Source organism: Schistocerca cancellata, chromosome 5, assembly GCF_023864275.1.
Source record: "Schistocerca cancellata isolate TAMUIC-IGC-003103 chromosome 5, iqSchCanc2.1, whole genome shotgun sequence".
In the NCBI taxonomy this organism is placed as follows: Eukaryota; Metazoa; Arthropoda; class Insecta; order Orthoptera; family Acrididae; genus Schistocerca; species Schistocerca cancellata.
Genome location: NC_064630.1, coordinates 163,362,674 through 163,387,363, shown reverse-complemented (window position 1 = coordinate 163,387,363; position 24,690 = coordinate 163,362,674). Strand labels below are relative to the sequence as shown.

Below are 24,690 nucleotides of genomic sequence, written 5' to 3'. Positions count from 1 at the left end.
CACACTTTATCAAGAGTAGTGACTGGCGTATTGTGACGAGCCAGTTGCTCGTCCACCATTGACCAGACGTTTTCAATTGGTGAGAGATCTGGAGAATGTGCTGGCCAGGGCTGCAGTCGAACATTTTCTGTATCCAGAAAGGCCCGTACAGGACCTGCAACATGCGATCGTGCATTATCCTTCTGAAATGTAGGGTTTTCCAGGGATCGAATGAAGGGTAGACCCACGGGTCGTAACACATCTGAAATGTAAGGTCCACTGTTCAAAGTGTCGTCAGTGCGAACAAGAGGTGACAGAGACGTGTAACCAATGGCACCCCATATCATCGCGCCGGGTGATACGCCAGTATGGCGATGACGAATACACGCTTCCAATGTGCGTTCACTGCGATGTCGCCAAACACGGATGCGACCATCACGATACTGTAAACAGAACCTGGATTCATCCGAAAAAATGACGTTTTGCCATTCGCGCACCCAGGTTCGTCGTTGAGTACACCATTGCAGGCGCTCCTGGCTGTGATGCAGCGTCAAGGGTAACCGCAGCCATGGGCTCCGAGCTGATAGCCCAAGCTGCTGCAAACGTCGTCGAACTGTTCGTGCAGATGGTTGTTGTCTTGCAAACGTCCCCATCTGTTGACTCAGGGGTCGAGACGTGGCTGCACCATCCGTTACAGCCATGCGGATAAGATGCCTGTCATCTCGACTGCTAGTGATACGAGGCCGTTGGGATCCAGCACGGCGTTCCGTATTACCCTCCTGAACCCACCGATTCCATATTCTGCTGACAGTCATTGGATCTCGACCAACTCGAGTAGCAATGTCGCGATACGATAAACCGCAATCGCGATAGGCTACAATCCGACCTTTATCAAAGCCGGAAACGTGATGGTACGCATTTCTCCTCCTTACACGAGGCATCATAACAACGTTTCACCAGGCAACGCCGGTCAACTGCTGTTTGTGTATGAGAAATCGGTTGGAAACTTCCCTCATGTCAGCACGTTGTAGGTGTCGCCAATGGCGCCAATCTTGTGTGAATGCTCTGAAAAGCTAATCATTTGCATATCACAGCATCTACTTCCTGTCGGTTAAATTTCGCGTCTGTAGCACGTCATCTTCATGGTGTAGCAATTTTAATGGCCAGTAGTGTAACAGGCGGTTTTCTTATTTTTCGTTAATAACCGAGCAAAAACACCGAAGTTAGCCGTAGCAATAGTGCTAAAATTTTTCGCTTTTAAATAAACCTCTCTTAAAAAGAAGTAACTTTTATTAGTAAAATTTGCGTTATTTTGAAATGTGTAATTTCAGAAAATGGGGAGGGTGATCGGTGCTATTTTAATAGCAATGCCGACAGAACCGAACAACAAACACATTGCACAAGAATTGGTACAGAACTGCTCAGACAATGATGTTACTGTTGTCATGCGTCTTGGAATAAGGTACGCGTGTACGTGCAGTCTGTTAAGAATTGCAACCACCTGGTATTTACGGTAATTTCCCGCTCTCGTTGCCAGGCATCCGATATATTGCAGAATGCAACCGACCCTAGTCAGGAGATATTTTTACGAATTGAAGCAACAGCAGCGCCTTTTTTCTAAAAAAAAAAAGTTTGCGGGTACTCCGACATGAGATATAATGCAGCGAAAATTAGTTATAAATGAAGAATGGGATACTACCCGCCTGCTTTTAACCATGGCGTCATCAACATGTCGAACTACCAAAAAAATGGTATCGGACTCTTCAGTTGAGTTTACAGCTCAAATGAAGCAAGTGATACCGAGAAAATCACAAACATGCAAGAGAATGTGGTATCCAACACTTCAGTTTACATCACCTCAAGTGAAGCATGCGATTTGAGCGTACGCATATCCGTTTAGCAGTACCATCGCCCACTATTAGCGGGCGAGGGCACTACATGCTTGTCGAATGGTTGCCAGCGATTCAGTTGTCGAGAACGGTTGCCCCAGCTTCGAAATGCTAGAAACAGTCAATGACATCGATTTTCCCATCAAAAACTGCACTGGTATCGTTCGTATTGCAATTATCAACACAAAAAATGAAATAAAAAATTTACGTCCGTGAAATAAATCTTTGGCACTCTTCCAAGTTCTCAACATCGTAAAAAAGTTACTTTGTCGACGAAAAAGTTTAGGGGTACGCGTGCCCCAGCGTTCCTCCAGAAAAACAGCACTGCGTAACAGTGAAGTACAATGCTTCATTTGCTGTAAAAGAATGAGATTTGTCTGTCATTTCTTTGAAATAATAAACGAGGAAGTAGTTTATAGTAACAGTAACAAATTAAAAACTTAACAACTGTTCATTAATAATGCACAATAAAAACAGAAAGTAGCTGACTTGTTGCCGGTGTCTGCGCAATATGCATTTAGCTGCTTGTAGCCCGTGAAAACGGGCAACTTAACACGAAAAACAGAGTTATTCAACCACAATTTCACCCTTTAGCACTGACTATTCGTAACGCCCAAATACGAACATGATCCCCGTTTACCGCGCGGGGTTAGCCTAGCGCCCGCATCTCGTGGTCGTGCGGTAGCGTTCTCGCTTCCCACGCCCGGGTTCCCGAGTACGATTCCCGGCGGGGTCAGGGATTTTCTCTGCCTCGTGATGGCTGGGTGTTGTGTGCTGTCCTTAGGTTAGTTAGGTTTAAGTAGTTCTAAGTTCTAGGGGACTGATGACCATAGATGTTAAGTCCCATAGTGCTCAGAGCCATTTGAACCATTTGGTTAGCCTAGCGGTCCAAGGCGCTGCAGTCATGGACTGTGCGGCTGCTCCCGGCGGAGGTTCGAGTCCTCCCTCGGGTATGGGTGTGTGTGTTTGTTCTCAGGATAATTTAGGTTAAGTAGTGTGTAAGCTTAGGGACTGATGACATTAGCAGGCTATTCCCATAAGATTTCACACACTTTTGAACATTTTTGACCCCCGTTTACAACATGAGTTTCAAAATATTAGATTCAATACGAGAATTCCGGTGATTTTGTATTACAGTCAACCATTTATCACTTTCTGGGAATAGCAGCGAACGATGGACGGACAAGGTTTTCTTTTATTTGAGTATTTAATTTAATATTTTGATTTACGTGTCTTAAAACTGAGGAAGTCAAATTTTTTAATCTGCATTTGATTTCTACTTTTATTATAGGAAATAACAGGAAGTCGATTATTTCATAAATCTGTTATTTTGACCGGTTTTAACAGTCAGGTGAAACCGGCGTGGAAAAAAAACCTGATATAACCGAAAATCGGTTGTTTCAGCGCTAACCGCCACCCCTCGCCGGAGAAAATGAGACCAATCTACACTGGGAGAGATGCGACCCCGATTCTGTCTCCATGAATCCTCTACCGAGCCCCCTGCAAACATACAGAAGGTCGCCGTTAAAAAGGGAACTTGTCAATTGCGTCGCGGCAGCGACATGCCATTGGCGCAACTGCAAAACAGGAGTTAAGGGTAATGTTTGCTAAGTGCGTAACCAAAGTGGGTAGCGGCCCTGTATTCTCTTGGGCGGGTGTGGGAAGTCGCTTAAAAACTACGTCCTGGCTTGCCGACATTCTCATTGGCCCTCTTCGTTTATCTGCTGCCGGATTTCGATCCGGGGCCGGCGCGCTTCCCCGAATCCTGGATGTGTCGTGCTAAGATGCGCGGCTATCCGGGCTGTCCCCGAAGGTAGCACTCAGGACTCAGGGGACTTGCAGAGTTGAAATAAAATGATCGTATGGCATCTTTGGCTGGGATATCCCATCTGGAGTATTCGGCCGGTCGGGAATCGAACCCTGGCCACGGGTCTCTGGGACTTGGAAAGGAGTTGAACATTTGATTTCATTGAACTGCAGCGCACTGAAATGACTTAACATTGCGGAAGACTGTTGTATTGCAACAGAATTACAAAATAACCCGAAACATCATATTTAAGCGATCCTGTGAAGATTTCAGTGGAATAGAGAAGTTGGCCAACAGAAAGTTCTTTAATTCCCTTTTAAAATCTGCCACATTACCTACATGACATTTAATACCTTTGGTAGATTGTTGAATGCATGTACTAATGTTACCCCTTTAAAGTCTTTGTAAAGGTTTTTGTGTGGCCGAGAGGTTCTAGGCGCTACAGTTTGGAACCGCGCGACCGCTGCGGTCGCAGGTTCGATTCCTGCCTCGGGCATAGATGTGTGTGATGTCCTTAGGTTAGTTAAACTTGCATCTCGCATGTTGCGCTACTCCACAATGATATTACAGTGTCAGCCACTAACATCACGTACGCTTACCGCGTGACGTGCACTATTTGTAACAGCTTTACTGTAAAAACAAAGTTATTTAGTATCACGCAGAAGTAGCAAAATCTTCACCAACTTCATGACGTCCGTTTCTACAGGATGGCTCGACATCATACTCTGAAAGGGCATATAATTTTCTGGAACAGTGTCATGTCAGGATAAGATGACATTCCTCGATCTTGGAGATCATTGTGTTCGTACAGATGCAGTTTTTTTCTTATGTGCCTATTTTAAATCACCACATTAAACAAAACAAAAGCATTGATTCATCAAGAAATGGGTCTACAAGACATGAACACACGACTGATTAAAATAATGAGGTCTGCATGAAATGTGCCGGCCGCCGTGGCCGAGCGGTTCTAGGCTCTTCAGTCCGGAAACGCGCGACCGCTACGGTCGCAGGTTCGAATCCTGCCTCGGGCATGGTTGTGTGTGATGTCTTAGGTTAGTTAGGTTTAAGTAGTTCTAAGTCTAGGGGACTGATGACCCCAGATGTTAAGTCCCATAGTGCTTATAGCTATTTGAACCATTTGCATGAAATGTAGCAGTTAACGATAGGGATCATCGAAGTATTTCGCACCAGCTATGTTCATCTTTTTGAAATATAGGGTATTAGTAAGAATAAAACGCTCTTAGCGGTCGTTGTTGTTCTTTTTGATAGTAGAAGAAGGTGTGTCGTCGTCGTCAGGAATATATTTTTTTTTCCATTCGTCTGTATGATCCTGTTAGAAACCAGTTTATTACGTTTTCCTACTTTGCGTTACGTGCTGGCTTATGAACACGAGCAGAAGGATAATTCTCAGGTAAGCTGACAGTTACATGTTTAACGAAACCAAGAACAAAACACAGGAAAGGATCGATTGACATCTACGCTATTTCCAGAAAAAAATAAGCAAACGTTTTATCTGTTGCTGCTGTTGCTGAGCATCCTTATATAGTTCGAGGCACCGAGAACAGTCTTTCCAACCAAACGAGCGCAAGGGGCCAATGTCGCATGGAACCAACATGTTTAGGCTTTAGGTTGCATTTGTAAACAGTAAATCGCAGTTATTATTTGCGGTGAGCGTGTATAGCGCAATGAAGATTGGTAATAATTGGAATGACTCTCTGGAAAACAGCATCGCGGTCGGCAGATAATTAACCACCGTGACTTGTTCGCGACTTGCATAAGTAAACAAGTGGTCGGTGTTGTCAACGCAAGCAGCACGAGCGTAATGAACACAGGACTTGCAAATTACTCTATTACCAGTGTACAAGCTGCTTCTAAATACACCTGCCTTCATGACTGGCAGCTTCGACTAGTGTTGACCAACATGAGGGACTAGAAGGGTAGGCACCTGTTCGACAATATATAGGAGCTACAGGTTTTGTTATTCTAGTTCCCCATGATTATCGCCGTAGAGTTGAACGTCTGTGTATAGATTTGTTATGTACAGTGGTGTACGACGGCGGGAAGGAAGACATTCAAAGCATTGTCGAGCACAAGCTTTTCATATACCGAAGCATAACACTTCTTGAGGAAAAAGTTATCTATACTGTAATTTGGCTGTATGTGCTCACAAACTACAACAATCTTAAAGGAAATCAGCGATCACGCAAATGCTTAATTTTTCACACTAAGTTCGAATATTTTGCAATCAAAATAAGTGACCCGACGTCATACATCTTTGGGAAGCGACGTACAACTATAGTGATTTGGTTTATGCTTCGTTTCCCTACATCACTTCGAATAAATGTCTGTATACTGGTTCTGGAGAGACTGAAGGACACTTCCACAACAGACTTTTGCTCGTAAAAATAAAATATAACTTCTTTTTACTTTTTCTTTGGTTTCCTTCACTCTTTAAGTGATAAAAGCTTTTTTTCAGCATAACAATGCAATACATGTACTCTTTGGGAATAGCATTGAATAAACCTGCTCAGTTAATAATGTATTTTTTTGGCCATCATGCGATATGGAGTGTTAAATATTCTTACCAATGAATAAGGCGAAAAACAACTATACATGATAACATCAGCTACTTTCCATTACCAGTGTCACTTAAAGGACGTTCTTTTCTATAGTATTTATTTCGCGACAAAGAATTAGTTTTTTGTTCGGGTGGATGAACAGGCGTTTTCCAGACACTATTTGAATATGTAGATTAATATGTACGAAATACGAGTACAGTAACAACTACAAGCAACTGTTTGAAAACGTAATGTGAATTTAACTTTGAGTCTTTAGAATTTTACCGCTCTCCTGTTAACAATCGAAACAGGAAACAGCGATTGTTTGGAACAAAATCGCCAGCGGCTTAAAATATGCCAAGTCGAAGGCTGAGAAGTGCTACTGTAGCTATCACGAGTGAGACAAGGCGGTAAGGATGATTATTTTTTGCACAGTCACCACTTAGGAACCAAGTATAGAACAAAAATATAACACATGCCAGTATAGCTTGTGTTACTCTGTGCGGATCCTGGGTTCTATTTTACCAGGAACATCCCGGACTTTCTGTAATGCGAGATGTGTAATGGGTTCCATCCAGTCTCGCGAAGTCAATGAGAAGTTTCTTGAATAAGTAAGCAGTGACATTGATCGCAACACATACTAGACGAAAATTCTTTCGACGCTGGTCAACTTGGCCAGTCGCGGTGCTTGTTTCTACTGTCCCATTGCACTGCCTCAGTGAAAGAATCTGTCTTACTAGAGTGGAATCTTACTAGAAAAAAATGGTTCAAATGGCTCTGAGCACTATGCGACTTAACTTCGCCTAGAACGTAGAACTAATTAAACCTAACTAACCTAAGGACATCACACACATCCATGCCTGAGGCAGGATTCGAACCTGCGACCGTAGCGGTCACTCGGTTCCAGACTGTAGCGCCTAGAACCGCACGGCCACTCTGGCCGGCTGTCTTACTAGAGTGTGAAGCTTTTGCATCTTTGTTTGGGTCAAATATGATGCAGCTTCTGGTGGCCACTGACAACAGAATAGACGCACATGTTAATATTTAAGGCTTAAAAAAGAAATCCAGCCAAATTTTGTAATACTTGTACGGAAAGGATACATGAAAATATGCAGAAATAAACGTATTGTGCCGACGGAAAAGTTATAGTTTCTAGAAATATAAATGAGATCAACAGAAGGTGACAAGACATGTATGACTAACCAAAGGAACAAGAGAAAACGTGTTGTTTCGCACAAAGCATAATTTTTTGAAAGCAGTATGCATATGCATAAACAGTGTGTTTGTGTCAAAGAGTTTGGAATTATTCTTTGAAATCGGGTACCTGAACATTCGTAGTACGAGGTTCGAAGAAGAAGAGCGAGTCTTTCTTCGTCCCTCTCGTTCCAAGCACTGATTCCGCTCGGGGTCCGCTATTTTTCATGGTTTTTCAAATTTGTTTTCATTTAGATCTGTGGCCCGGATGCCGTTCCTATCGGCATAGTTAACGTACGGTAGGGGAAGCGCTTGCGCCAATTGTCTGTAAGTCGTGTGAACTTTGTTTCATGTCCTGCTCTAATTTAACTGTTTGTGTGTCGTATTTTGCGAGGAGAAGATGGGGAACACCCGAACATTTCGCCTAAATAAGCTTCGAAAATCGCCAAAAAACCACACTCGAGAGTGGCGGTTTACCAAACCACTGGATCGTTAATCCGCCATCTAAGCCGATTAGAATCTAAGAACCAGCCTTTCTTTCATTACGTAACAAAACATCGGTCACTAAGTACGATGTTTTCGTCTGTTCTCTTTCTACTAATTTGAGAAATATTGAAAGCTTTGTGTAATTTCCGTACCAGGTCGCTTGAGTTTTGTTTAGTACCGGGTGATCAAAAAGTCAGTATGAATTTGAAAACTGAATAAATCACGGAATAATGTAGATAGAGAGGTACAAATTGATACACATGCTTGGAATGACATGGGGTTTTATTAGAACCAAAAAATACAAAGATTCAAAAAATTTCCGACAGATGACGCTTCATCTGATCAGAATAGCGATAATTAGCATAACATAGTAAGACAAAGCAAAGATGATGTTCTTTACAGGAAATGCTCAATATATCCACCATCATTCCTCAACAATAGCTGTAGTCGAGGAATAATGTTGTGAATAGCACTGTAAAGCATGTCCGAAGTTATGGTGTGGCATTGGCGGCGGATGTTGTCTTTCAGCATCCCTAGAGATGTCGGTCGATCACGATACACTTGCGACTTCAGGTAACCCCAAAGCCAATAATCGCACGGACTGAGGTCTGGGGACCTGGGAGGCCAAGCATGACGAAAGTGGCGGCTGAGCACACGATCATCACCAAATGACGCGCGCAAGAGATCTTTCACGCGTTTAGCAATACTTTTTTTTTTGTTCTAATAAAACCCCATGTCATTCCAAGCATGTATGTCAATTTTTACCTCTCTATCTACATTATTCCGTGGTTTATTAAGTTTTCAAATTTATACTGACTTTTTGATCACCCGGTATAAATTGTAAATATACTTACCGGGCTGGTAGACCGAGTACTAACGAGTTTGCAGCCCGATCGCTGAAGTTTCGCCTGGATCTGACCTGATCATCTTTAGGGTTGTGTTCCGACAGTCATGTAGCTATACACCCCTGAAGATATCCAGTGCGGCTTCAGTCACGGCACGCAGGTCTTGACTACGGTATACAGTTCAATAAGTGTAACGTACATATTCCCTAATGTCTGCTTCCTAGAGTAAACAAAAACTGCATTTTTGAAATTTGTAGACGGAAGTGAAGGCCTCAGCTACAGTGAGAATTCAGCTTGATATCCATTTTTACACTTTGTGTTTGTAGCGGAGACAGTGCATGATAACTCGACCGTCTGGTGTCACGGTGGTAACAGGTGTTCCGTTTTGGTTTTGCAGATCTCGCGGCGATCCGCAAGCTCCTAGAGAGCGAGTCGTCGGGAGGCACGTGCCCCAGCTGCAACATGCCGTTCGACAAGGGCAAGAAGAGGAAGCTGATCGACAACTGCGGCCATGAGCGCTGCTACTCCTGCATGTTCCGGAACGAGGCGTGCCCGCTGTGCGCCGCCGCCCAGGAAGGTCAGTGTCAATGCCGCCAGTGCTCCTCCACCTGCAACCTACCGTATTCTCTAGAGGCCGCGCAGACCGCTTCTCCCGTCACGAATGGTTGCCATTGTCTTTCCAGCGCGCGCGAATCTCTGCGAGGAAGCTCGCATTTATACTACAGCAACGAATTCCTCATCTGAACAGTTAGACACGTCACCGTTTACATTCAACATCTATCAACGTTTGGAAAGTAGGAGATGAAATACTGCCGGAAATACGAGGGGCGTTTGAAAAGTCCGTGCTAAAACAAAAACTACTTACGTGTTTGGGGTAAACCTTTTTTATTTTTCGACATAGTCTCCTTTTAGACTTATACACTTTGTCCAACATTGTTCTAATTTATTGATCCCTTCCGAATAATAGCAATTGTCCATGTCTGCAAATTAGCTATTAGTTGCTGCAGTCACCTCCTCGTGTGAATAAAATCTTTGTCCCATCAGCCATTTCTTCAAATTGGGGAACAAATAGTAGTCCCGTGGAGCCAAGTCTGGAGAAAAGGGGGGGATGTGAAACTAGTTGGAATCCTATTTCCATTAATTTTGCGACCACAACAGCTGAGGTGTGTGCTGGTGCATTGTCGTGATGAAAAAGGACTTTTTTGTGGTCCAATCGCCGGCGTTTTTCTTGCAACTCGGTTTTCAAACGGTCCAATAACGATGAATAATATGCACCTGTAATACTTTTACCCTTTTTCAGATAGTCGACGAGGATTATCCCTTGTGAAACCCAAAAGACAGCCGCCATACCCTTTCCGGCCGAAGGAATGGTCTTCACCTTTTTTGGTGCTGATTCTCCCTTGGTAACCCATTATTTAGATGGTGTTTTGGTCTCAGGAGTATAGTAATGTATTCATGTTTCATCCATAGTGACGAAACGACACTTAAAGTCCTGCGGATTCTTCCTGAACAGCTGCAAACCATCCTTGCAACACTTCACACGATTTCGTTTTTGTTCAAGCATGAGCAATCGCGGAACCCATTGTGCGGATAGCTTTCTCACGTCCAAATAGTTATGCAAAATATTATGTACCCATTCATTCGAGATGCCCACAGCACTAGCAATCTCACGCACCTTAACTCTTTTGTTATCCATCACCATATCATGGTTTTTATCAATGATTTCTGGAGTCCTAACCCCCACAGGGCATCAGAACGTTCAGCATGACTTGTGCCCATATGGCCAATCTGAAAATTTTGAAACCACGTATAAACTGTTCTAATCGTAGGTGCAGAGTCACCATAATGAAAATGTGTGCCGGGGCACATATTTTCAGCTGTCCCCATTGATGTGTGTGAGCAACACCTGTCGGCAGCTAGGGGTTTCAATTTAATTATCATTTCATTCTAGAGAAGCTGCACGGTCATCAATGGTGTCTGTTCTTTCGGGAACAGATACCATCTTCATGTAGTTAAAGGCTACCCAGCCATTGACCTTCTTCTGTGCGAATGCACACGCTTTGCCCAAACTTTTACGCGACTTGTCAGCTTAGTCTGGCGCAAGCAGTGAGTGAATTGGCAAATATCTATTAGGAACACTACGAACATAGGTTGTGGACAGTTGGGGATGTGGGTATCACGGGAAGCGTGTAAGGGATAAGTCCCTGCAGTCGCACTATCCTCTGTGGTCCCAGTGGCTCAGATGGAGTATGCCGGCGCGGTAACTCAGCGTGCTCGGTCAGAAGGTTAGATGCCCTCTTCAATAAAAAATACTGAGTGAAGGAACAATGAAGAATTTAAACGGACGTCATAGAACGTCTGCCCCGAGCAAATAGAACAAACTATAATGAACAAAATGAAAAAAAATATGGATAGAGCATCTGCCATGTAAGCAGGAGATCCCGATTGGGGCACACATTTTCAGCTGTCCCCATTGATGTATATCAACAACACCTGTCGGTAGCTAAGGATTTCGATTTAATTATCAGTCATATTTACAATGGGATGCACAAATGTTTTGTCTCCATTAACCTACCAATGAACAGAAATCTGCCACTTGTTGCACCTGTAATTATACATATGTGATCATTCCATTTTGTTAATTTATACTCTGACTCATTCCACATTCCTGAAGTTTCTCCTTGATTGGATTTATGAAACATGATGAATGAATCAGTATCACCAGAAAATGCTACATTCATGTATTTTTGTAAATTGACTGATTTCAGTTATGGTTCATTGACATTGTAGTTGTAGGACACTATTTCTCTGTATTTTGTGAAGAGCAGAATTTTACATTTCTGGTCATTTAATGCAAGTTCCCAACCCTGCACCACTTTGAAATCCTTGTGAGATCTGATAGGACAAACACATTCGGCTTTTTTTTTTTTTTTTTTTTTTTTGTAAAGTAGTATTTCATTATAGATAAATATATGCTTATATAGTTTAATGCGCATCATGTTAGCCTGTGAGACAGGAAGGTGAGCTAGACCTGGAATGAATCCAGGCAGTGGATTAAAGAGCATGGACTGGTACAATAGCCAGCTTGAATGTGGTTTTTAGGCAGGTTCCCAAACTTGTTAAGGCAAAGGGTAGTCTAGCCTCCAAATTCCACCATGGAGAATGCAATACACAAACAGTAAAACACGATAACACACAGAACAAAGTTTCCATGATTCACAGACAGATGGTACACACGACTTCACTACCATAGGTTAGCTTGGTGACTGGGGTATCAGGAAGAGCATGCAGCCAGAAAGCTAAATAATGAAATTAAATTTGCCAAATCCTGAAAAAGCAGACTCCATAGTAGATGAGATTTGCGCTAGGGAAAAGAGAGAAGAAAAGACCTCATTATAGATAAAGCATTATAGATGAAGCAAAAACTCTGAGGTTACTGTGAATGGTGTCTTTCAGGTTGTTAATATACACCCTGAAGAGCAAGGATCCCAAAAAACTTTCCAGGGACATGTTTGAAGTTGTGTATTGTGTATTGAACCGGGGACCTAGAAACGATGGAGAGGCTTCGTCCTGCTGTAGGCCTCAGTGCTTCACAACCCCACAACAGGCCACAGCAGTCCACCCACCCACTGCCACCCCACACCGAACCCAGGGTTATTGTGCAGTTCAGCCCCCAGTAGACCCCCCTCTCTCGCACCCCCCTCCGGGAACAACTCATACCAGATGAGAGTACCCCAAATGTTTGTGTGGTAGAGTAATTATGGTGTACGCTTATGTGGAGACTGTGTTCGTGCAGCAATCACCGACATAGTGTAACTGAGGCTAAATAAGGGGAACCAGCCCTCATTTGCTGTGGCAGATGGAAAACCACCTAAAGACCATCCACATGCTGGTCGGCACACTGGACCTCGACACTAATTCACTGGGTGGATTCGTGCTGGTTCCTGGCATGCCTACCCACTCGGGAAGCAGCGCATTAGACCGCACGGCTAGCCGGGCGAGCTATGTTTGAAATTCGTTCTACATCTGTCAGTGACTCTCCATCCTAGATAACATTGTGTATCCCCCCTGCCAAGAAATCATCAATCCAGTCTCAGAAATTTCATTTGATTTTTCATATCATGGTACATCTGTTAGCAAGTGGTATGATGTGGGGTCAAACACATTTTGGAGGTTGTTCTATGGATCTATGGTTTATTATGATTAAAAGTGGGGCTAATTGAGATGCAAATTCTACTCATATAATTATGAGTTCCACTGGGTCCAGAGTTTTATTAACTTTTACTGATTTCAATTATTTCTAAATGCCACTGACACGAAAACCTATATCATATTTCCAGTAGCACAAGAATTAAGTCAACGTCTGATATGTAGAGCATCTCTGACCCATTTAAGGGCACACTACAGTTCTCAACCCTGTGGCAAAAGTGTAGAAAGTTTGTGCAGAACTTTTGATGTTAAAATTACAGCAAATTTTAACAATCAAAAAACTTTACCCATGATTATTCACATGTCACTTACATTCCAATTGACCCAGATGTCACTCTAATGGGATATATTTATTACCTTTAATTTGCTGTAAAATAACAATGTACGTTTTCGAGGAGTCATCCAGTAACCAAAAAGTGTGTCTAATCAAGTGATGTTCTACCATGTATAATCACATTGTTCCATTATATTTTGCAATGCAGTTGTTAGAACTGTGCTTCTACCTAAAAGTCTGCAACAAGAAATCTAGTTTTGTTGCTTCTGGAGAATTAAAGTTCAGATGAAGTATGTTTGAATGTGACTTGAACGTTCTGGCCTTTTTTTTTCTTTTGTTCTTTTGATTTACCAAAGAATGAGTGGTATAAGTTTATTGTAATCTTTATATGCAGTCACTTTTTAGTTCTTCTTATCACTTGTGTTGAGCTGTATCCATGAACTCATGTCCAGTTCTTTGAAAGAGAGATATATCCCCATCCTGTAATTTTCCAGTAATGCAGCCAAGCAACAAGAAGGCATTATCTGAGGAGCAGGGAGTGGATACAGATGCCAGTCCGTCCAGTATTTATGCCACTCCCCACTCAAGGCCTCAGGTCAAGACCAATGGACACTTTACTACCTACATGCAGGTAAGCACAATAACAACATTTCAGCTGGCATTCCTTCTACTTACTAAGACTTTTTTCCAGTCATTCTTCTGACTGATTTGACGCAGCCTGCCAACCTCTTCATCTTTAAGTAGCAATTACACAGAAAATCCTCAAATATTTGTTGGATATATTCCAATCTCTATCTTCTACAGTTTTTGCTGCCATTACTCCCTCTAGTAAAATTGAAGTTATTTCTTGCTGTCTTAATGCATATTCTCTCATCCTGTTCCTTCTTTTTGTCAATATTTTCTACATATTGCATTCCTGGCTGATTCTGCAGAATACCTCCTCTTTTCTTACTTTATCAGCATACTTAACTTTCAGAATCCTTCCGTAACTCTATGTCTGAAATGCTTTTACTCTCTTCTTTCCCAATTTTCTCACAGCCCATGATCCATGTCCATGGAATGCTATGTTCCAGATGTACATTCTTAGAAATTTCTTTCTATAGTTAAGGTTGGCTGGTTGGACGATTAAAGAGGCCAAACTACTAGGTCAGCAGTCCCCTAAAGTTAAGGCCTACATTTGAGATTGTACATTATGTGGCAGAAGATCCCTGACAGCTTTGCAGCAATGCCACAGAGAAGTTGTGTTAAGTGACTGGTTGTGGGAGACAAGCAAAGCAGCCATGCCAAACCCACTTAAACTGTCAGGGATCTTCTCTGGCCATTTAGACTATAGCAAAGTTTTTTTGGTGAGGAATGCTGTCTTTGTCTGTGATAGCGGAATACTGTCTTTGCCTGTGATAGTGTGCTTCTTATGTCCTTGATTTATTCCTAATATGTAGTTTTCTTCCAAAGTAACAGAATTTCTTCATGTTGTCGACCATGTAGTCCCAAATTTTGATGTTAAATTTATTGATAAACTCATTTCTGTGATTCCTCAATATTTTCATTCTACTTCAGTTCACTCTCAATCCTTAATATGTTCTCACTCAATCGTTCTTCCAACAGGTCTTGCACATTTTCCTCATTTTTACTTGGAATATAATATCGTCAACACATCTCATCACTGCTGATATCCTGTCACCCAGAATTTCAATCCCACTTCTGAACCTTTTTTCTCGAACTTATTGCAGTAGACTACATTTTAACCCTGGAAAAGAGTACAAGTACTAAATAGCATCATTGCACATTTTCCTCATTTTTACTTGGAATATAATGTCGTCAACGCATCTTATCACTGCTGATATCCTGTCACCCAGAATTTCAATCCCACTTCTGAACCTTTTTTCTCGAACTTATTGCAGTAGACTACATTTTAACCCTGGAAAAGAGTACAAGTACTAAATAGCATCATTCTTTTTTAACCTTGTTTCATATTTGTCATAATGACTTTTTTTTCCATTTGTACTCAGGTGACAGCTGAACACACAGTTTTTAATGCACTAACCTAATGCCTTGACAAAGTTATCATCTCACATTCCATTGTGATTCTTCTGTGGTGTTCAGCTCAGTGGTGTAGTAATTGTTAAATGAGAGTAGTGACTTGGCTTCTGTGGAATTCATCCTGTAGAAGACAGTTTGTCATTTGCATTTGTTGTACCTCACTTTTCGAAATACTGTCATTCACAGATATGTTAAATTATTTTCTTGTGTAGGACTGTCTTCTCTTTAACAGATGCATAGGTATCTGACTTAGGCCTCTTGGTTTACTTTTTTATTTGTTTTTTTACAAAATAGAGATTCACTTGGGTTTGGTATTGAGCTGTGTTTCAAATTTTCTGGCTTCCTTACTCCTCTTAATGAGTTAACTTCTTTGATCACCACCATTACTAATCTGGAATGATATTATCTCATTTTCTGTCTTTTCATATGATTGTAGTGTTCTTACTTCTACCTCCCTGGATACTTTCTCCTTGAAGTATCAACCCCCCCCCCCAGGTGGCTACTGACATTGTCGACATCCCTAGACATCATCATCAAGTCTTGGCCATAAATGTGCTTCTTCCCCATCCTCTAGCATTTCCAATTTATTTATTCACGTTACTTTTAATTACATTTTATTTTTACACCTCATAATTTAACTCAGATGAAATCTATGGTTATCACACATTCTTCTGTCCATATTTTTATTAGAACTGAATTCGCTTTTCTGCACATAATATGCTCATATTGCTGTAGAGGCAATCACAATTATCTCACAAGCTCCTCTGAACATTAATTATGTAAGCTCAATACCTAACAATTACACTATGTCATGTAAAGTGCCACATTCATTCTTAAGTTTAACACATTACTGTCATGTAAGAACTCCTTCGAGAAATGGCTTGCCATTCAGTTTCTCTTACCAACTAGTGAAGTGTATTGTGGATAACTGTCATCAGTTCAAGTGCATTGTATTGTCGAGAGGAAGAATAAGTGTGAAATGATGTGCAGGCATGTAGCCTGCTTATCTTCAATAGAATCATTTGGTGGGGGAGGGTTAATTGAGTTTAATATCATTATTCATTAAACTAGACATCAATAGTGCCTTATGCACTAACAATCACTCTGCGGAGGTGTGGTATTGAACCCACGGCATTGGCATAAATAAATCTGGAAGCATATGTTGCCATCTTTCTTCTCCGAGCTGGCTGAGTTCTGAAGATTAGCAGTTAAGATTTTAAACCAGTTACTTCTGGTTTAGCCACAATGACAAGTCAATTATGGTTAAGATTTCTAGTTTTCCTCAGAGCAGTCTTAATTCACTTTCTTACAGATTCAATCATCTCCTGTACTGGTTATCCTGTTTACTCAGTTTCAGTTATATTATATGCAACTCTCAATCATGCTCTTCATTCCTTCTGTAGTTTTTGTGTGCACTAGTCTACAGACACATTTGTATTTGTGATTACCCCCTTTTAGTGTGTGAGCCCTATGTGGTAGAGTTCAATCACAGCGTGAACTTTCATGACAAATTTTTCCATTTTCATTGGGGTAATATGACTCCATGTTGAACATATGGTCAATGTTTCCCAGGTAAGTAAAAAAAGACATTTTTAAAAGAAATGTCAGTGTGTTGTAGCTTTAAAAAATCGTGCTAAAAATATGAACTATACTCCATGATAAATAATGTAAGTCTGTTAAACACAACTGAAATCATCATTTTTACTTCTGGTAGTTTTTCCTTAAATTTATAACTGTGAATTATATGGCTTGTTCCAGACTCGGCAGCATCAACAACAGCAGCAAGCACAGGACTGGCCGTCTCCTAGTAGGCTTCCGAAATCCAGACCTACACAAAGGCGGGCTGGAGCAACACCAGCAGATGGTGCTGGCATCATGACTCAAAGTATGTATCATAGTTTGCTGCTTCTTTTGAGTAAATGAGACAACTGTTAGTTTGTATACATAAATGACATTCACACTTCACATAGTGCAGCCAATGCTATACTACTTGCAGATGTTACTACCGTGATAATAAGTACACCAATGCAAGTATTGCAAATAGCTACTGATCAAGTCCTAAAGTATGTTCGCTCTTGGTTCAATGCAAATAAAACAAACTACACCATGTGATAAAAAGTATCCAGACACCTGGCTGAAAATGACATACAAGTTCATGGCACCCTGTATCGGCAATGCTGGAATTCAAGATGGTGTTGGCCCACCCTTAGCCTTGATGACAGCTTCCATTCTCTCAGGCATACGTTCAGTCAGGTGCCGGAAGGTTTCTTGGGGAATGGCAGCGGAGTGCTGTAGTCAGGAGAGATATCGATGTCTCTCAGTGAGGCCTAGCATGAAGTCAGTGTTCCAAAACATTCCAAAGGTGTTCTATAGGATTCAGGTCAGGACTCTGTGCAGGCCAGTCCATTACAGGGATCTTATTGTCATGTAACCACACCAACACAGGCCGTGCATTATGAACAGGTGCTCAATCGTGTTGAAAGATGCACTCGCCATCCCCGAATCGCTCTTCAACAGTGGGAAGAAAGAAGGTGTTTAAAACATCAATGTAGGCCTGTGCTGTGATAGTGCCATGCAGAACAACAAGGGATTCAAGCCCCATCCATGAAAAACATGACCACACCGTAACACCACCACCTCCAAATTTTACTCTTGGCCCTACACAGGCTGTCAGATGACATTCAACAGGCTTTCACCATACCCACATCCTGCCATCAGATTTCCACATTGTGTACCGTGATTCGTCACTACACACAACGTTTTTCCACTGTTCAGTCGTCCAATGTTAATGCTCCTTACACCAAGCGAGATGTCATTTGGCATTTACCGGCATGATATGTGGCTTACGAGCAGTCACACGACCATCAAATCCAAGTTTTCTCACCTCCCACATAACTGTCATATTACTTGTTGTGGATCCTGATGCCGTCTGGAGTTCCTGTGTAATGGTCTGGATAGATGTCTGTCTATTACACATTACGACCCTCTTCAACTGCCGGTGGTCTCTGTCACTCAACAGACGAGGTCAGCCTGTACGCTTTTGTGCTGTATGTGTCCCTTCATGTTTCCACTTCACTATCACATCATAAACAATGGACCCAGGGATGTTTAGGAATGTGGAAATCTTGTGTACAGACGTATGACACAAGTGACACCCAATCAACTGAGTCCTTGAGTTCCACAGAGCACCCCATTCTGCTCTCTCAAGATACCTAATGACTACTGAGGTTGCTGATATGGAGTACCTGGCAGTAGGTGACAGCACAATGCACCTAATATGAATAACATTTGTTTTTGGGGGTGTCCGGATACTTTTGATCACATAGTGTATATGAAGTTTGGGACAACAAGTCATGAAGTGGGGTTGCAAAGCCATAGACAGATTAACATCTACAAAATTACTTGGGATTCATGTTGAAGTTTAATGACCATGTAATAAAACTTGTGCAGAAACTCAATTCACTCTGTTTTGATCTTAAAATTATTGCAACTATTTGTTCCTCAGTGGGTGCCAGGATGGCATATCTTGGCTATTTTCAGTCTGTTGCAATATAGGGAATATTTTGGAGTTCTTGCAATTGCTACCAAAAACAAATTTTTTGTCATAGAGGAGGGCTATCTGAATAACACAGAGGCGTCCACAGAAACACTGCAAACCCATATTCAAAAGGCTTAAAATATCATACACACAAATGTTTTTTATATTTCAGGGCCTACCTTCCAGGTTTTTAGGGAAAACCCACCTTCCATAATTATAATATGTGAAATAAAACAACACTCCATCCTTAGCAAATAAAAAGAACAAGGTGGTCAAAACTTTACAACAGACCAGTCAACATCAGAAAATTAGAAGATGAGAACAAATTTGTAGCAGACTTAAAAAAAAAATCTGTGTTTCTAATCAGTGAATGTCAATGCAGAACAAATAAATATTTTTTGATTATGTTTATATTAAGTCAAAACTTAAAATACTGTGTTTCGCTCCTAGTTTCTTATTATATTTGCATATCTAACAGAGAGCTCTTGTGCAATGTAAAATCTTTACTGAATTTTTGTAGTGTGTACAAGGACTTGCTGCTTAGTGAGGACAAAAGTAAAGCCCTGTGGAAAACAGACTTTGCATTTGTAATACTGTAAGCATAGATGTATATAAAGTTGTAGTACTATGTATTGTACAAACTTGTATTCTTTTGTTTGTGCCTTTTTATCTATGTATTTCTATGTTCCCTTTCCTTGAAATGGTTTCCCATAAATTTGTATGTACATGTGGACAACATCCAAACCATATTCATTTTCTGTGGATAGATGAATAAAGTAAAATATAGAAAAATAAAATTATAATATTTAAAGAAATACTTCAGAGACAAGATCACCTTTAACTATTTATTTTGAATTGATGACTAGTTTCAACAGTACTTTGCTGTCATCTCCAGCCCTCATCTTTTTCAAAATTATTCCATATATTTTGAAAACATTGAGAATTTAAATAGTTAGGAAGTGGAAGTAGATCGCAACCAATCAGCATGTCATTAACAAAAATACTATTTTCAATCACGTTGTTTGCAACTTTCACTGATTACATGCACCACACCCATGCTCATCTGGTGCTGGAGAGTACAGATCCAGACAAGCATGTGTGTGGACACCCGTAATCAGCAGAAGTTACATGGCAACATGAATGTAAGTAGTATTTTTATTGATGACTTGCTGATTTGTGGTGATGTACCTGCTGGTAAAAATTGCATTTCCAAACTATTTAAATTTTCAACATTCTCGAAATATACAACATAAGTTTGAAAAAGGTGAGATCCAAAGATGACAGAAAATTACTATTGAAACTAGTCATCAGTTCAAAATAAATATTTAAATGCAGTCTTGATGCTGAAGTATTTCTTCAAATATTACAGTCTGCAGATCACCTCATGATCAGAATGTCTGTATTATATAAACATAAAATTGTAAATTAGTAATCTCTGACTCTATTTTCACTGGAAACAGCCAAATGTCTCCTTATCTTACCTTACACTAAGGGAATCCATTTATCGTTGTCACATGATGTACCATTTCAGAAACAAAAGGAATGCATCCATGTCTAGTTGATTCTGCTGATACCTACACTAGCCCACATAATGGCATTATTTAATGAAAGCATGATGAATATACTGCCTGCTGCTCATCCTATCACATTTCATTTTTCCCTTTCTTTCACCAATGTACTAAATAGAAAATATCAGATTAAATAAAGATTTCTTAAGCCCTCTTTGTCAAAATTACGAGAAATGATGATGAATACATTTTTCTGTGTTTGTTTGTGATTCATGATTGCTGTTTTTGGGACAAACATGTCCAGGATTACTGTGGATAATAGATTCTTTCAGATATTTCTGTAATGTTTTTCCTCTTATATCACTTACTTTCTGGATGATTTTTATATTTATGCCTTTAATATTTATGTTTACTCTGCATATGTCTTCTTTCTTTCTTGATCAATGAACTTCTGGTTCTGGAATCTTTCATATTGTCACTCTTTGCCATCCTCTATGAGTGGTACTTTTTTTCAGTTAATAGATTTCTACTATTTGACAGTCCAGTTCTTTATGTCATAATGCTTTCCCATCATTGTTGCTGTTTAATTCTAATCTATTTCCTTTTCATATGATTTACACTGAACTTTCTCTACTAATTCAGTTCCTTATATCACAATGCTATTTATGTTGTTCTTTCACGCATTCCTAGCATTATTTTAGATATGATCTTTTGCAGCTTTCACTATGTTATTCCTCTCTTTTCATTCAGTATGCTACTCCTTTCAGCCCACCCTTCTATTAAGTATACATTTTTCCATCATTTATCCACTTCTTGCCATTATTTTCCACACTGTTACTGGTAACTACTGTTATGATTCTTTAAGCTCTTGAGTTCATGACTTAATCATCTCATTTACAGATTAGCCTCTGAATCTTTTAGTTCTTCCCTTTCAAAGCATAAGACACTTAATTGTACTTGGCACCCATTTGTCTTTCAGCAGTCTCCGCAAATGTCTAATTTTAAAATCAGTGCTTGCAGCCCGACTCTCTGTTGGACAAATGAGAACACATCTAGTTCCAAGGCATAGTTAATCAATATTACTTGTCGGATAGAATGTGTCTGTTGCAATCAGTGGTAGCCAAATAGGTTGCAGGGTACCAAGCATTAGCTGTTATACTTTCCTTGAACTTTGCAAGTGGACTGACACTTTGTGGAAATAGTTGGCAATAATGGGAAGTTTGCATCTGACATTGAGAACTCTGTTATAAGACATCAGTTCCAAGACATGGAGAGTCAACTAATGAGTAGTTTTAATCAGGCTATAGTGTTTCAATCAGACAGTGGACGTATAGCAAGTCTACATGGCCAGAAGCCATAGGTTTTATTTCATTATATTTTGTCTACATAGATGTCTGCTATTGGCTATCATGTCTGCTACTGGCTATCTATATATCCTACTATGTACATATCCCTGCTACACCTGTTGTGTCTTATTGTTTTACTGTAGTTTTATTTCAGAGATCATGTTTTTAAAAGACTTTAGTTATGACAGACTCATTAACTTAACTGGTGTGACTGTCATGCAATATATGTTTCCCATTTTGTACTACTTTTATTTTGTAATATGTACATGAAAACTTTGCATGTAATATTATCTGTATAACTTTTCTTCATACCCTGAGGCTTTTGACCTTATTATTTTATTAGCAAATGCTATAGAAATTTCTGGAATCCTGCCCTCTTCCAACACTCATCTCCTGTTGGTCTGAGCATCAGCGTCAGTTTGAAAATGTAAACCAATCAACAAGTAATTCATATATGGCGAACGACAAAATTCAGTGTATGCCAAGTCAGGGCTGTAAAGTGAAATGAGTAGTCACTGCCACTCTAGTCATGCAACTATGGCTAGTGTTATTTGCGACCATGTGGGCTGCATGTGGTGGTTTAGTATAATGACACCATTTGAGGGTAGCCCAAGATGCTTGCATCAGACAGCTTATTTCAGTTGTTCCGAAACCTGACAGTAACAGTAGTGCAATGCAAATTTGCCTTGCAAAGTACTCAACAAACATGTTTAGCATTTTTGTGTAAAAAATCACTCTAACGTGTTGGAATGAATGAGCCTGGCATATCATGTCAGGCCCTCATTTTTTGCCTCACCTATAATGCTCCTTAAAGTCTGTTGTCTTTGGGAGAAATGGCTTCTGTTCCTAACAGTAAACCACATGTGCAATCTTAATGAGTTATTTATGACACAGGGAAACATTTATATTGGATGATCTGCATACTTTTTTTGTAAGTACTCAAGAAGAACTCAACACTTTTTAGGCTGTCCTACACCACCACAGAGCCGGAGACGATTTTTTCTGAGTCCAAAGTCTTTGCGTAGTGCTTGGGGGCAGCGGACAGGTGGCACAACTCCTGGTGGATCACCCCATCCTCCAGATAGTGCAGCACTTTCAGGTTAGTTGAATTTCATTAACATTACCACATGAGATACCTCATGCCAACCAGAAGAGAGGAGAAAGAAAGATACACAAAGAGAGAGTGAAACACCAAACAAATAGCTTACTTATGGCAGTAGCTAAAGAAGTTTGATGCTTACTACATTCTTTTAATTTTATATGGGACATTTTGATTACTGTCACAGAAATCACTAAATATTATTGATGACTGTAAGGAGCATTACAGAGCCTCACTTAAGAAAATTATTATGAAGTTCAAAAATTAGCTAAGTTCCATTTTCACTTCTAGCAAGTATGACAGCGTCAACAGAAGGCCGGTATTGGCCAAGCTACGTCTTCAACAAGATTAAGTCTCTGTGGTCTGTTGGAGGGAGCAGTGCTGGACTCAATATGCTGGCTGAGTCTATCCAAGGTCCTTGTGAACTGCATGTCTGTTTAATCAAACCTGCTTGCAGTTATTTGTGCATATATCTGTTTGTACTCTGCTAATCTGTATATCTAAGTTTTGAATGAAACTGAATAGTTTGTTGTTTTTTGTGTGCTGTGTTGTTAGATTTATTTGTTCCATATAGTACTCTGTTAGTGTATTGTTATACTAATGTCATTTATGAGGGGTTGGATGCACTAGTTGCCAATACATTTGAATGTCCATTCCATGTGTTTGCTTCAATTCAGTGTTTTTGTGTTAACTTCATAGCCAGTGGGTCATCAAGAAAAGAAGAAATTGTTCATTGTGATAAATTAATACATTGAACAAATAAAGCAGATGTAAATACACCTCTTACACTGCAGGGTACAGTAACAATCAATATCTCTTGGCTTTGTCTCTTCTGTTTGCCTCTTCCCATCCTTGTGCTTGCAGTGACTGACTATTTATTATAGTTTCTATGTTCAGCCTCATTCCCCTACCATTAATTTATTGGTGATGGTGTGTCCATATTTCCCATTCTTTTTGTTTATGTATTTGCATTTCCCTCTTTTGGTTTATGTATTTGCGTTGCCTCTTTCACTCTGCTTTAACACTGGGATTTTTTAAAATACAATATTGTTTTCATATCCTCATTGTTTTCAATGGCTGTGGGAATTTCCTCCCTCTATTATTATCAAAATTAAGAGAGCTTCTTGTATCTTTGAATCATTCTTAAGAGGGTGGTATACATCATGACACAATTATTTGTCCAGACATTTGCCCATCATGTATCACCTGACTTCATTGTATAATCAGTTTTGTTGTTTGAAGAAAGAAATTATGTGGTTCGTATTAACATGTGTTTATTCCCAAAATTGAACCCAGCTCCTGCGTTCATAAAAATGTTGTCTCATGACAGTAATGACAATGAGATTTGTGTGTTTGTACTACATGGAAAAGCAAATTGTTTTTCACATATCTATTTTCTCTGCAAAATAAATGAGACTATCACTTATAGCAGCAATTATTTTCAATTTTTCCCCCTTCAATACTTCTTAGGTCATATGATACTTTCTTTCCACTGTAGTCTTTAAAGAACAGCCGTGTGGAGTTTTGTAAGATTCACAACACCCCCCCCCCCCCCCCCCCCTTTATGTGTTCAGAACATCTGTTTGGTTACAGATGAAATTTCACTTTGGTTGCACATAATTAACATCACAGTTGCATTATTGTACTTAAATTGTGGATTGTGGCACAAGCATGTGACAGACTGATATTTAACATTTGAAGATGTATTTTCTACTACATTGTCTTCATGTTTAATAAATCTAACTGTTCCTCGTGGTGCGCAAGGAAATAATAGAATTGCTTATACTAACCCAGTTGCTGCTGTGATAATCAAATTCACCAGGCTTGCAATTATTAGCATAGTTTTTTTGTAGTTGGACTACATGTGGTGTGTGTAAGAAATGCAAATATATTTATATAACTTTGTAATGTACCTTGA

The 24,690-nt window shown here is 40.2% G+C and overlaps 1 protein-coding gene across 3 annotated transcripts in view; it reads left to right on the top strand.

The window, feature by feature from the left end:
* Positions 1 to 24,690, top strand: part of LOC126188938 (protein TANC2) — a 572,082-nt gene that overhangs the window by 500,480 nt on the left and 46,912 nt on the right. For 2 of the 3 annotated variants that reach the window (XM_049930679.1, XM_049930680.1), the window contains exons 2-6: positions 9,156 to 9,335; positions 13,736 to 13,872; positions 17,040 to 17,166; positions 22,638 to 22,772; positions 23,064 to 23,186. In XM_049930679.1, coding sequence (XP_049786636.1) covers positions 9,156 to 9,335; positions 13,736 to 13,872; positions 17,040 to 17,166; positions 22,638 to 22,772; positions 23,064 to 23,186 — 702 coding nt within the window. The remainder of the gene's footprint in view (positions 1 to 9,155; positions 9,336 to 13,735; positions 13,873 to 17,039; positions 17,167 to 22,637; positions 22,773 to 23,063; positions 23,187 to 24,690) is intronic. The other variant, XM_049930681.1, reaches the window with a different exon arrangement.